Below are 13,596 nucleotides of genomic sequence, written 5' to 3' on the forward strand. Positions count from 1 at the left end.
AAACAATCTTTCATATAAGACTCATTTATGTTTATAATCAAAGTGAGAGCATCAGTTTCCCTCTTAAGATGAGAAACATTTATTTGCAGTTGTATTGTGAGAGTTTTAACATTTCACACATGCTTTGTGTCACAGAACATGAGACGTTAATCTTTGCATGAGCACCCTGAGCATTTCGTTTTGTATTTGCTCCTCAGACACAGATCACCAGCCACCTGCATAATTAGGGAACCTGTACATAACCTGATATTAACAGGGAGCCGCCACCTGTCAACAACTGTTCTTCATTTCTGCTCCATCAAAGCTCCAGCAGTGGCTCCCTCGCCCACGACTGACTGCTCATCTCACATTTAACGTCAATTATAAAAACTCTATTTGAACCGAAGCCATTTACAGTGACTCATGTCACTTTGCAGTACAACTTCCCCTGTTTCAGTTAAGGTCAGAAGGTGCAGGTGCCGCTTCATTTAATCTTCTAGTCTCTAGTGGGAATCTCTCTAATCCTACATTTTCCACTCTCTCTGTTAATTGCCCTCTTACTCTCTCCCCCCTCCCCTCCGACCTTAATCTGACCCCTAACCCGTTAAACACTGATACTTACGCCTTCATTCAGTTTCATCCAACCTGTTCTCTCCTCGAGTTTTTTTCAATAAATCTCCCTTAAATCCACAGCTTCTCTTGATCTCTCTTTCCACTAACTTCCTCTGACTCCCTCTCATCTTCTCCTGTATTCATTAGACTCCTCCTCACCTCCCCCCCACGCTCTGTCTCCTTCTTCCTTGTGGGAGCTCAGCTGACCGGCCCAGGATGTCAGACAGGATCATGTGTTTATGTCCAGGGTCGATGCCAAGTCTGATCTGGCAACTTCAGCTTATTCTCACCAACTGCTCCGATTGACACTGTGTTACATGATTTGAACTTGTATCATGAGTAATATTCTGCAAAGATATACATATTTTAAGTTTTATAATAGTTATTAATAGTTTCTGGTGCAGATTCTTCCACATGTAGCTGCCAATCCTATTTAACAGAGTTAAGTAAAAATAATGATCCTACTTTCCCAGGGTTAGGGTTGTAATTAACAGTTCTGATAGGGTAAGGGTATCAGTTCTGATATTTGATTGACACTATCAGACACATACACTAATATGACAGTACCTCTCTCGGCATCCAATCACAAGTTATCTGATCACCTGAGCCGTTCGGTTCCCCCCCCCGGCTGACAGGGCTTCCGTCTGCTTCCAGAATAATCTCCTCACACAGGCTGCGGGTGTATCTGTTACTTAAGCTTTTTCTAATTTAATGCAATTAATAGTTTTGTCTGTGAACGAACCTGTAAACATGTGGGTTAAACATCTTAATGTAAATTTGTGATATTCAGGCTCCGTCAAAACAATACATCCTGAGATTTACAGCTGTATGAGATTGCACCTCAGTGGCAATACAAGCACTTTGTAGTAGCAAACTGAATTACAGAACATTTCCATGAGATATAACCACATTCAAAGGTGTAAGTTGATAGATGTCTGCAATCTAACATCAAATTGACACAAATAAAACCTTATGGCAAACCTGGATATGTCATATTTAATTTTTTGGATAAATAAATCACACATATTTGAACTTGATGGAAAGTGATCTTTGCCCTCTGACCTTTCTTCAGGTGAAAACCAAGATCACGTGACCATAGCAAACTCTTTCACCCGTATGATGTCTGGTCGTAACACGGCAGTGTTGTTGGCCAGCATAGGAGCCGGCACACTGGCATCTGGATACCTGCTCTGTGACAGCTCTGCTGCTGCTGCTGAGAGGAAGAGGCTCTATCCACCCAGGTGTGTGTGTGTGTGTGTGTGTGTGTGTGTGTGTGTGTGTGTGTGTGTGTGTGTGTGTGTGTGTGTGTGTGTGTGTGTGTGTGTGTGTGTGTGTGTGTGTGTGTGTGTGTGTGTGTGTGTTTCCATCAATAAAGATGGTCAGGCAGCGGATCAATAGAACCAAGGTTTGAGTGTGTTTATCACTTTGTACAGTGCGGATTTCCCTGACCTGAGGAAGCACAACAACTGCATGGCAGCAGCTCTGACCCCGACTATTTATGCACGACTGAGGGACAAGACCACGCCCAACAACTGGACCCTGGACCATTGCATCCAGACTGGGGTCGACAACCCCGGACACCCCTTCATCAAGACTGTGGGCATGGTGGCTGGAGATGAGGAGAGCTATGAGGTTGGAGTTCATGTTTGCATTGAATCTTTGCATTCGATTTTGTCCTAAAATTCATCAGTCTGACAGATTTTTTTGTCGAATCAGGTGTTTGCTGAGCTCTTTGACCCTGTTATCAAGGACAGACACAACGGCTATGACTGTCGTACAATGAAGCACCCCACTGACCTGGATGCTGCCAAGGTTACACCCACATTTCTCTTTCTTCCTTTACATCCATTCATTCATTCCTTGTGTCCGCTCCTGACCTGATACTTTCTTCCTCTCAGATCACCTCAGGGGTGTTTGATGAGCGTTATGTGCTGTCATCTCGTGTCCGTACTGGACGTAGCATCCGTGGCCTGAGCCTCCCGCCCGCGTGCACTCGCTCCGAGCGCCGTGAAGTGGAGCGTGTGGCTGTGACCGCTCTGTCCGGCCTGAAGGGAGACCTGGCCGGTCGCTACTACAGCCTGGGAGAGATGTCTGATAGGGAGCAGCAACAGCTCATTGAGGTTTGTGCACAATCACCCACACTCAGAGAAAAGGTTTCTGTATTCTCTTTGAATGACCTAATACCTCCCCGCCGGTTCCTCTGTTCCTTCACTGGTCAATCAGGAGCACTTCCTGTTTGATAAACCTGTGTCACCTCTGCTCACGTCAGCTGGGATGGCCAGAGATTGGCCCGATGCTCGTGGGATCTGGTAAGACTGTCGGAGAAAGAAATATTGTAGATTTTATTAGCTTGAAGACCCTTTAAATACTCTAGTTGCTGCATAGTTGATTCTTGCTGTCGTTCACAGCCGTCACCAGTGGTTGGTTTGTGCTGAGAGGAAAACTGATGAACAGACGCATCATCAGAAACACAAATAAGACGACCGCAGCGTTTTATTTGATGATATGTTTGTTAGAGGAAAGTTAGCATTAATTACTTGAAAATACTGCAACATGACTGGAGAAAGGTGGATCATATATAATAGAATTTGTATTAGAATTACACTGTTAGTTTTTTTTCATTCACTCTAATATACAAGGAAATGCAATTTTCCTGTAGTGCTTAATAGATCGCTGCTAGAATCCCAGACTTTGCATTTGCAGCTCCTCTAGAACCAAACTAAAACCACGTTCTTCAAACTGTTTTTCTGTTTTTCTGTTGCCACAACAAATTTAAAATCCTTTCTCATCCCTCCTTTCTTCCTTGATGTCCAAAAACTCAAAAAAGTATTGTTCTTTGGACCTTCACCCCCCAATCTGTGCCTTCACAACCCGTACCCTGACATTGGAGGCTCTTGGTCGGCTGAACGTGATTGAATCATAACTTTTCTTCTCTTCACACTGCACCAGTAAATTAATTAACGTGGATATGAAATGTTCATTCTGTGTCAGGCACAACAACGAGAAGAACTTCCTGATCTGGATCAATGAGGAGGACCACACCCGGGTCATATCCATGGAGAAGGGAGGGAACATGAAGAGAGTGTTTGAAAGGTTCTGCAGAGGTTTGAAACAGGTCAGCATGTCTCTGTGTCTTCGTGCCCCCCTGTGGTCCAAAACCTCCATCCTCATTTTCTTATATGACATCCATGCAGTTGTCGTCTCTAAGAATCTATTAAAACAAAGCCCTAAGAGCAAATATATAGTAGAATTAAAACATAGACAAACTGGACTGGCACTTAGTCGTGTTTCTTCCTCCACCAACGCCCTGGAAACATTTTCTTTTTCTGTAACTTGTAGGTGGAGCATCTGATTCAGGAGAAAGGTTGGGAGTTCATGTGGAATGAGCATCTGGGCTACATCCTCACCTGCCCCTCAAACCTCGGCACCGGGCTCAGGGCTGGTGTTCATATCCGCCTGCCTCTCCTCAGCAGGGTATTCCAACACACACACACACTGCCAACTGCAACCGCACATAACAGGAAGACAGTTTTGCTCCCCTGCTGTAGTTCTTCTTTGTGAAAATGATTGATGGTGTGTGTGATGTTTACGATCCAGGACCCTCGCTTCAAAAAGATCCTGGACAACCTGAGGCTACAGAAGAGAGGCACCGGAGGTGTCGACTCAGCTGCGACCGGAGACACCGTCGACATCTCTAACCTCGACCGTCTGGGCAAGTCAGAGGTAAACACCTGAGCAGGAGGGCCGCAGTCTTAAGTAAAAGTGGAAATGAGCAGCGAGAGAGGAGAAGAGACATCCCAGCAGGCGTGGGCTGGGAATATCCGTCTCCCCTGCTGCTCTCTAATCTGTAATCCAGTCAGGGATGTGCCACTTGAGGTCAAAGGTCTCCTGACTCCTGATCTGAGCCCTTCATGCATCACTTCCACACAGACTGTGTAGCCACCAACACCCACTATCAATGAAATGTTATGAAAGGTAATAGCTTGTTAAGGTCAGGACTAAAGATGGGCGTGTCTTCCAGTCAGACTAGAGCCTGACAGTCTAAACTCAGGGAACCAAAGTGTATCTGTGTTAATTGAACTTGCCACTGCCGCCTATAGGATGAGCTCTCCCGGCATTTATAAGGTAGTTAAAGCCAATCAGATGGCAGCTGGTGTGGGGGTGGGACGTGGGTGATCACATGGGCGTAATGTATTCAAATAGAACTCAACCCACATAACCACAGAGAATTCAAAATAAAAGAGTTTAAACGCAAACACATGTCACTTGTTCTCAACTTTTATGTGGTTAAGAGAGTTCAAAAAGTAGATTTAATCTTACTTTACTGCTATTGAACTTAACTTTAAAGGTCAAGGAAACAAAATGCAATGTGAGTGAAATTTAATTATGTTCCTTTCTTTCCTTGTTTCCCGACTGACTGCACACTGGGAATTAACTTTCGATGCTCATTACAAGCTGACAAAATGTTCCATCCGGCATGTGTGTGACCAAATCCGCGATGGGGTGTAAGAATTATACGTTCATTGAAAAATGTGTGTTCATGTAAAACGCCACCTCGAGTCGGAACAACAACTCAAAGAGTATTTGATACGCAAGTTACAGAGTCGCTGACGTCATCACTTATAACAAATCATGACATAATTTTACAATTAGATTGAAATAGCAGCTTCTAATGTCGACTGTTACATGTCCATCCCACAAGCACCTGACAGGATCTACTTTTTAGCTAATACAGATGTTTTATAATTAATATGAGTCCGTTTTTAAATGATTTGCTCTTTGTAATTATGCAAATAATATAAGAGCTGTCGATACGTTTAAACTTTCAGAACACATAGTTTTTAAAGCCTCCATGTTTTTTTACACATTACGATTTCAAAACACATCAAAACACCAAAGTCGGAACAACGACTTCACAAAAATGGGATCTTCCGAGGAGCATGTGAAGTTCTCATAGAATTTAAATAAAATCCTGCATGTTGACACATTGTGTTTGGTCATCATCAGGACCATAGTCGATCATTTATATGGATATTAATGCCAATATGTCCTGAAGCTGTGTAACAACTTGATTTCTAACAGTAGTTATCATGCGTTCACAGGTGGAGCTGACACAGTTAGTGATTGACGGTGTAAACTACCTGATTGAATGTGAGAAGAGGTTGGAGAGGGGGCAGGACGTCAAGATCCCCTCCCCCATCGCTCAGTTCAGGAAGTGAACGGCACCTCTGCTGGGAATCGAGCAGGCGCTCCAACCGCTTGTCGTTAATGTTGGTCTTACAAAACTATTTATGGCATGTGTAGCACTGTACTGACTAACATGCGCAATAAATACATTACGTGTATATTGTAAAAACACAATAAACTCTTGATGAACTGAGTCGTATTACTGGCAGGTGTTTTACAATTCTGTGCTGGAAAGCAAAAAATGTCCTGAGTCCTAAACCCCGAAGAAGAACAAAGTTTGTCAACAGGAACTAAGTAAAGTACTTTTTACTATTTTTAGGGTCTTGTTATATACTTTTATTCTAGTACAGTATTTATAGTTTAAACAACTTGAATAGAATGAATAGAAACTTTTCTTTTCCCGAGTGTTTTTCCATTCTTTAATTGCATAACCAAAGTGAATGTTAAAAATGATAGATAAGATTAAATAAAACCAGTCCGACCTATTATAAAACTATAAAACCATTAAACAAATGAAAACAAGATTATAAAGCATCTGTTTCTAGGTCAACAATAAAAGAAAACATATCTCAAACACACCACACACACACACCACACACACACACACACACACACACACACACACACACACACACACACACACACACACACACACACACACGCCTCTCATTTCTTTACAAGTACCTTTGAGCTGTTGTTATCAGGCCGTGGCCGACTGCCAGACTAAATACGATGGAGCTATATGGGACAATAATGTCACGACCTTTGCACCTCTATCATTAAGTCCTGATCGCCCACGTGTCTTGTACTATGACTTACAAGGTAATAATGACAGTTACTGCACCAGGGTCAGATTATTTCAACGATCAGATTTTTTCACTGTTAACTATGAACTATGAAAAAGAAGTAAAAAAATAAACAATTTGATTAAAAAATTAAATTAGAAAGTGCTCAAATGGTGCATCTGGTGGTTAACCCGGCTCTCAGACCTGCCTCCTATACAAGGAGTTTAATCCAGGGGCAAAAGGCCAATCTCATTACCGACACCAGACACCAGACAGGCCGAGTGGGGGTGGCCGCTTAACACCACAACATAGTCAGTGTCATCTTATGCACATGCTCTGATGAGAAGAGGGATTACACTTCACAAATAAAGGCACCCTGCCACGAGAAATTAGCGTTTGAATTATTCGGGTGAATGGTCCCTTTAAATCCTGCTGCCTCGAGAGTCGCTTCACCTTTTCCCCGGCAGCAGATTAATGACGTGGACCTATTAATGCTATTAGAGATCTAAACTGAAGGCCTGTGTGTGTATGTGACTGTGAGCTCGTAGAGAATTCACGCTGCAGTTATCACATCTGAATGAGGCTAAGATTTATTTGATGGTGAAAACCCAGAGCCAGAGGTTGAGTTTTTACCTTGAGAATATGTGCACTATACAAGGGATCATGCTGATGTGTTTTGGCTGTGTAAACATCGATTGGTTACACATTGACATCTCCAGGTGCGGCAGCTTCACTCTCGGCTTCACCTCAGATGGCTGTAGTGTTTTGGACGAACAGCTTGTGCAAATACTGGACGAATACAAGTTCTCAAGTTAAACAGCCTCTTTATTCCAAAGTGGAATTTCTTTGGAAAATGAATCGATGATGAATGTGCAGAACAGAACATAAATCAAAGTATCAACTTTAAAGGAACGCCTGGTCACTCCCCAATCGTTTGTAATAAGCCAAGGTGGTTGGCTTTTATTTATTGGGACTATAAAAATACAAAAGGAAGTGGATAAAGTTCATTTGACACCAGAGGTCGGACACGATTTCTATTCTCTGCACTTTCAAGTTTGGTCTGAGGCTCAAAATGAAGCTGTGTGTGTCTTTGGCGTTTATCTCTGTGTTGCTGTCCGCAGGTAAGAATTTGAAGATGAACAATCAGTACTGATCAGTAATGCAAAATGTGGAGTTTATACATTTGCATTCTGCTCTGCCTGTAGTGAACGGGTTGGAGTGTTACACCTGCTGGGAAGATAACCCCGGCAACTGCCATCGTATATGGACGTGTCCTCATCAATATAACCGCTGTGCCAGCACAATAGGTAATTAATCAACACTTTTGGCTTTAACATCATGTATTCTGCATGGTTCAATTTTATCTTTGAAAAGTAACTATTTAATTCTGTCACTCTCGTCTTGTCACATATTAATTAACTATTACATTTCTTTTTTCTTGCCTTTATTTGTTGCAGTTGCTCAAAACATGATCACCAAACACTGCATGAGGAGCGATATGTGCGATAATGTTTATTCCGTGGGCGTCAGATGCTGCTCGGAAAACCTGTGTAATGGAGCCAAACACCCAGGAGTCTTTGTCCCTCTTCTTCTTGTGCCCTTAGCCATGAGTCGCCTCTTCACTTGAACAACAGGAGATTCATTTTCTTAATATTACACCCTCACACATCTGTGCTATCAGGAGAAGATCAACTTTCAAAAGGGAAAAGTTATGTGGCCTCAATTAATTTCTCCAAATCCCAACATACATTAACCCAAGACATAGAACTGGTAATTAAACAACTTTGGACGCAGTGGTGATCTCTGAAATCTATTTGAAATATACGAACATTTTCTAAACTCTGTTTCTGTAATTACTCTGATGTTAACTTGTATAGTACAACTTCCTCTTGTTTTTTTATGCAATTAACAGTTACTGTAGATTTTGAAATATTTGTGTATATAGTGTAAACTGCTATGACAAAATAAACCTTATTTTCATTGAAAATACAATTTGACATTTTATCTGCATGTGCTGCCACGTGTGAGTCTCCTTGTTTGTTCCTTGGTCGAAGCTGAAGCGTAAAGGTGAGGGTGAGGGTGCGTTGGCTGTAGCTGCACCCAGAGCTGTGGAACTTTCTATTTTCACAATCAAGTGCTCCTCTGCTCACGACACATTTAAGACTAAAGTGAAGACCTGGATGTTCTCACAGGCTGAGTGTCTGAAAGTTGCTTTTATTCACATCATATTTTATTTTATTTGCATTTCGCAATGTGTTCTCTTTTATTAGACAGTGCTTTATAAATAAACTCGACTTGACTTGTTTCTTTTTATCTGAATCCAAAATCCTAAACCTGCCTGTGAAGCAGAACTGTATTCAACATCGGAAAACTATTGTGCTTTGTTTTGCATTGACTGTGCTCGGCAGATGTTCTTTGTATTGTGAAGGAGATAAAAGCCCGAATGACATTTTTTTACTTGTGCAGTTGAAAGGAAGAAGCTGTCTCAGTTGGACAAAGCACGATTGTAAAACATTAGTCCCCTGACAGTGAAAGGAAAACTCTGAGTTGAAAATAGCACCTAGTTTTCTGGCTAAGACCAGATGAGAATCTGTCAACGCTGCTATAGTGCAGGGCCCAGAAAGTGTTTTTATAATCATTTCTGACTTGGAGCTATTCAACTGCAGGAAATGACTGGAAATACAGAGTTTGACTTAATCGGGGCAGGTCAAAATAAAGGACACATGGGTGGTACGAGCGTTCACACGGACAAAGTAATGAAAACCAGCATTATGCATGTTCATAATTTGCCCCAGAGGTAGCATGAATATAGTAAATAAAGTGTGGCCCAGAAGAATCCCCTGGGTGACACTAAACAAGAGTGGCATATAAGAGGAGGGGGAATCTCCAAGCACAACAGAGAAAAGACCTGTTCGACAGATTAAATAAATCACAGCAGAACCACATCAGTGGAGTTCACCACAGTCCTTCAGGACTGCTAAATTAAAACAATGTGTTGGCAAGGACTGTGGTCTGGAACAAGCTGCCGACACAACAAAGCTCGGATAAGTGGAAGGAGATGCCTGGATTATTATTTTTCATTGTTTTTAAAGTGGTCCGGGGGTTGACGGAGAGTTGACTCTAAAGTGGGTCAGAGCTGTAGATCGACATGAAGCAATTCATAATGAATGTACAGCTGAAGTAGAAGGAATGAAAACTGTCTCAGGATCAATCAAAAGTAGAATTCTGAGGTCATGGTTAAAAATTATTATTAATTATAATGCTTCTGCACCTGCACTTTGATAAATGGACCTCAAATGTTTAAGAAAAGCAAAAAACCTCTGTTGTTCTTCTTCCTCCATTTCTTCTCTGCCCACCTATTCTCTTATTTCATCATTTTAGCATGAAGAATTGCTGCAGAATCCAAAATACATTACACTGAGGTTCCTAGTGTTTATGGGGACTAATATAGTGTTTGAGGCATTAAAAGCTTTAGGAACAAAGATTGAATTTGGGAGCGAATCAGTGTGACAGAGGAACAGTAACTGGAAGAGCACTGTCTTGTGTTTAGAATTGGCAAAGTCCATTTCACATCTTTTACAGTAGAGGGCAGTATAGGAGAAGGCAAAAGGTGCCAAACCAACATGTAGTAAGTGAGTAAGAGCTGTGATGAACACAAGAAGAAAATAAAATAACACAATAAAGAAAACCAAGGAAAGAGAGGGCACAGAATATTTGGCAACAGCAAAACCTACTGATGACCATTTATTGTACTATTGTAGACAATTGTAGACAATCTTGAGGCTGTGGGTCGGCACAGTGATGCAGTGGTTAGAACCGTCACCTCACAGCCACAACTTTCCTGGTTTGAATCCCAGCTTGGCTTTCTGTGTGAGGTTTGCAGTTTACAGCTCCAGCTTCCTTCCACAGCCCTGATATTAGACATGCTCCCATTTGACAGGTTTATTTGAGAGACCAATGGATAAATTGAGTATAATACAAACAGCCATGGAAGAATTACATCCTGGAGTGATTGTTTAATAAACCTGTGTTCTTGTTTTATTTGCCTTTTATATTGCAGACCAAGTTTTTTCGGGAGTGAACAAAGGTCTGTAATTTTATATGTGATATTTTTAAATGCTGTGAAGATTTACTCTTTCACAAGGGCACACCATGTCAATTGTTTAATTTCTTTACATCACAAGTTCTTCACGACTGCATTCAAATCACCACAGTGAAGCAAACTGTGACCCCCGGCTGCCTTTGGGTTGTAAATATTGAAAACATGGTCTCCAGCTTTCAATCGAGCGTTTTGTTATTTGAGTCACAGCTGTTGTTTTGTACTCAACTCTTTCGTGATTAACTCATGTTTACATGAGCGAATGACAATAAATTCCTATAACAAGAAAACCATTGGAAAGAAGTTACTAGTTAAAGTCAATGATTTGTTATAATAATCAATATTTTCAGGTTTAGGCTTATACATTTGGCTCATGTGTAGATCCTGTGAGAGCTGATGCACTCACACACATACACATTGGTTAGATTTGAGTTAGTATTTTTGTCTGTGTATATTGTGAGCAGAGTGTGTTTGTTGACGCTGAAAAGAACTATAAATAGTGAAATATGTATTGTTGAGAAACGTACAAATCTACAAATCTGCTTTAAAGACAGATTTTACCTATTTGGAACTGACTTACTCAAACCGCTTATTTATCTATACAGCTAATAAAAAATGTAATCACCACTTTTTTTATTTTTGTAACTGCAATTTGTATTTCCCATCAGATAATGAAACAAAAGATTTTAGATTTCACTAAGTAAATCACGCATAAAATCATATTCCATGAGTCAGCTATTGCTCACTATACGATCACACTTGACCACACTTGATTAGAGCAGTTGGCCTCATGAGTCACATGAACTGAGGGAAGTCAAATTGATAAATGGGATGATTTTGTTTTTGTTGTTGTTCTTTGTGTGCGTAGAACAGCTAAAAATTCCCCAAATAGGTGAGATCACACAGATCCAGTGCAGTTCAGCTACATCTTCTGAGGTTTTGAGTGACAACTGAATGTGAAACCTTCAAGTAAATCATATAAATGCCATTTTAATTCTCTCCACAGAGGCAAAGAGACGCTCTGAGCTGAGATCACAGATCGCTGGGAGATCACTGGTCGAGAAATGTTGAGCAATCTACATGTGTGTGTGTGTGTGTGTGTGTGTGTGTGTGTGTGTGTGTGTGTGTGTGTGTGTGTGTGTGTGTGTGTGTGTGTGTGTTTGTGTGTGTGTGTGTGTGTGTGTGTGTGTGTGTGTGTGTGTTTGCTTTGACCGATGAATGTGTATTAACTGACTGTGTTTGATGTGAGGCTGATTTATGCTCTTTCTATCATATCATACACACTTACTTATCAACATGATTTGTTTTGTTTTTCTGCTGCCAGTTTCTCTAAGCTCCGAGCTGTCAGGTGAAAGGAACAAGCTGCCTGCAGGATCTGGCTGTCTTTGCATTTCAAACACTGAGGTCTTGTTTTTCTTTGCTTTATTACACTTTATAGGCAGTTAAGTTTGTTCTGTTGTACGATTATAGATCTCAGATCCTGCAGAACATCAAGTAAATGGATGAGGTATCTTTGCTCAGTTTGGTTTGCTGTAAAAATCATCAACAATATATAGAAGCCAAAGAATCCTAAATAGTCACTGGACTGAACCGATTTGAATGGAATCCATCCACCCATCCACCCACCCATCCATCCAACCATCCATTCATCCAACCATCCAACCAACCAACCAACCATCCATTCATTCATTCATTCATTCATCCATCCATCCATCCATCAATCCATCCATCTATATGGGGCTTGAGCCAATAACTGATCACTTTGCACAAATACATGAACATAGCAGCACTCAAAGCGATTAGTCATAAGTAACAAATCCACTTTTGTTGTCTCCAGTTTTATGAAAACGGTTTTGATGAGTAACTTCTTCAGTAGCCCTAACCTTTTAGTCAGTATTCCTCACAGATAGACACTCACCCAATTCAGCTGGTTTTAAATGTTAACTTCAACAAAATAGTCAAAGAAAGAAAGAGAAAGAGAAAAATTACATAAAAAATACATTCGTGGTTTTTGAAAAACATGCTTTTTAGAAAGTGGAAAGAGAAAACTTACTTACAAAATCAGAATTTGAAATAAAAAACGTTATTATCCCAACAGCAGAGTAACACTCGGTTGTGTCAATAAGTAGGTTCTGGTTTTGATGATGGCTGTTATATGTTTTTGATGATGGTTATAAGACTTTGTTACTAACAAATCGAACAGAAATAATACAACGTCAGTTTCCAACCCTCTAAAGTCATGGAGCTATCTCACACTGGTCAAAATCCTTTACCTGCCCTGTCATTGTGGCACATGAGAGCATGTTGTGTGCATGTTCCAGGACTGGGTTCACGTCACCGACCCCAGCACCACCCCCTCTTTTGGTTATGTCATGGCAGATGTGATTGCTCTCTGCCACCCAGTGGCAAACAGAATTTCACGGTAAAAGGGTTGTTAATATGGGAGCTAATCTAAAAGCCATTACATCATGCAATTAACATTTACTGTATAATGTTGGTAATAGCAAAAAAAACAACACTTTACAAGTGCCCCTTTTAACGATAACATCTGGACTGAATTGGTCTGTTGCTGCCACTGAAGACACATAATAGTTAATCGGATACTGTTGTTGAGACAGGAATTCTCATTAATCTGTAATTGAGACGATCATGGTCTGTAACATGCAGAGCAAAGGTTGAATCTAATTTGTACCTTAAGTAAAAAACTACTTTTAAAACTTAAAATATTTCTACTTACAGTAAGTAAGTTTGCGTACATTAGAAAACAATGTACTTTTTACTCCACTTCATTTTCACAACAGTTTATAGTTATTTTAGCTGCTGTTGATTAAAGCCAATAATGGCGGTGCCCCGGATTCGGGATTAAGACTCACATTAAAGGGACCTTTTCACAACTCTTGCCCTCTCTTCCTACCTTATATCAAAAAATACTAT

General features: G+C 40.8%; 1 protein-coding gene across 1 annotated transcript; it reads left to right on the top strand.

Annotated features, from left to right (window-relative positions):
* The first annotated feature begins 1,669 nt into the window (after positions 1–1,669).
* Positions 1,670–5,894, top strand: LOC117768022 (creatine kinase U-type, mitochondrial-like). Its single transcript, XM_034596060.1, has 9 exons — positions 1,670–1,832; positions 2,025–2,223; positions 2,308–2,403; positions 2,490–2,711; positions 2,815–2,900; positions 3,583–3,706; positions 3,931–4,065; positions 4,189–4,314; positions 5,694–5,894. The coding sequence occupies exons 1-9, from the start codon at positions 1,708–1,710 to the stop codon at positions 5,808–5,810; spliced, it is 1,230 nt and encodes a 409-aa protein (XP_034451951.1). The 5' UTR covers positions 1,670–1,707; the 3' UTR covers positions 5,811–5,894.
* The last annotated feature ends 7,702 nt before the right edge of the window (positions 5,895–13,596 follow it).

This window comes from Hippoglossus hippoglossus, chromosome 9 (genome assembly GCF_009819705.1).
Source record: "Hippoglossus hippoglossus isolate fHipHip1 chromosome 9, fHipHip1.pri, whole genome shotgun sequence".
Lineage (NCBI taxonomy): Eukaryota > Metazoa > Chordata > Actinopteri > Pleuronectiformes > Pleuronectidae > Hippoglossus > Hippoglossus hippoglossus.

Excerpts from the sequence above, each read along its gene's own strand:
- LOC117768022 (XM_034596060.1), top strand. The coding sequence starts at position 1,708 with ATGATGTCTGGTCGTAACACGGCAGTGTTGTTGGCCAGCATAGGAGCC. Across the intron at positions 1,833-2,024 it reads AAGAGGCTCTATCCACCCAG|TGCGGATTTCCCTGACCTGA; the intron begins GTGTGTGTGTGT and ends CACTTTGTACAG. Across the intron at positions 3,707-3,930 it reads TCTGCAGAGGTTTGAAACAG|GTGGAGCATCTGATTCAGGA; the intron begins GTCAGCATGTCT and ends TGTAACTTGTAG.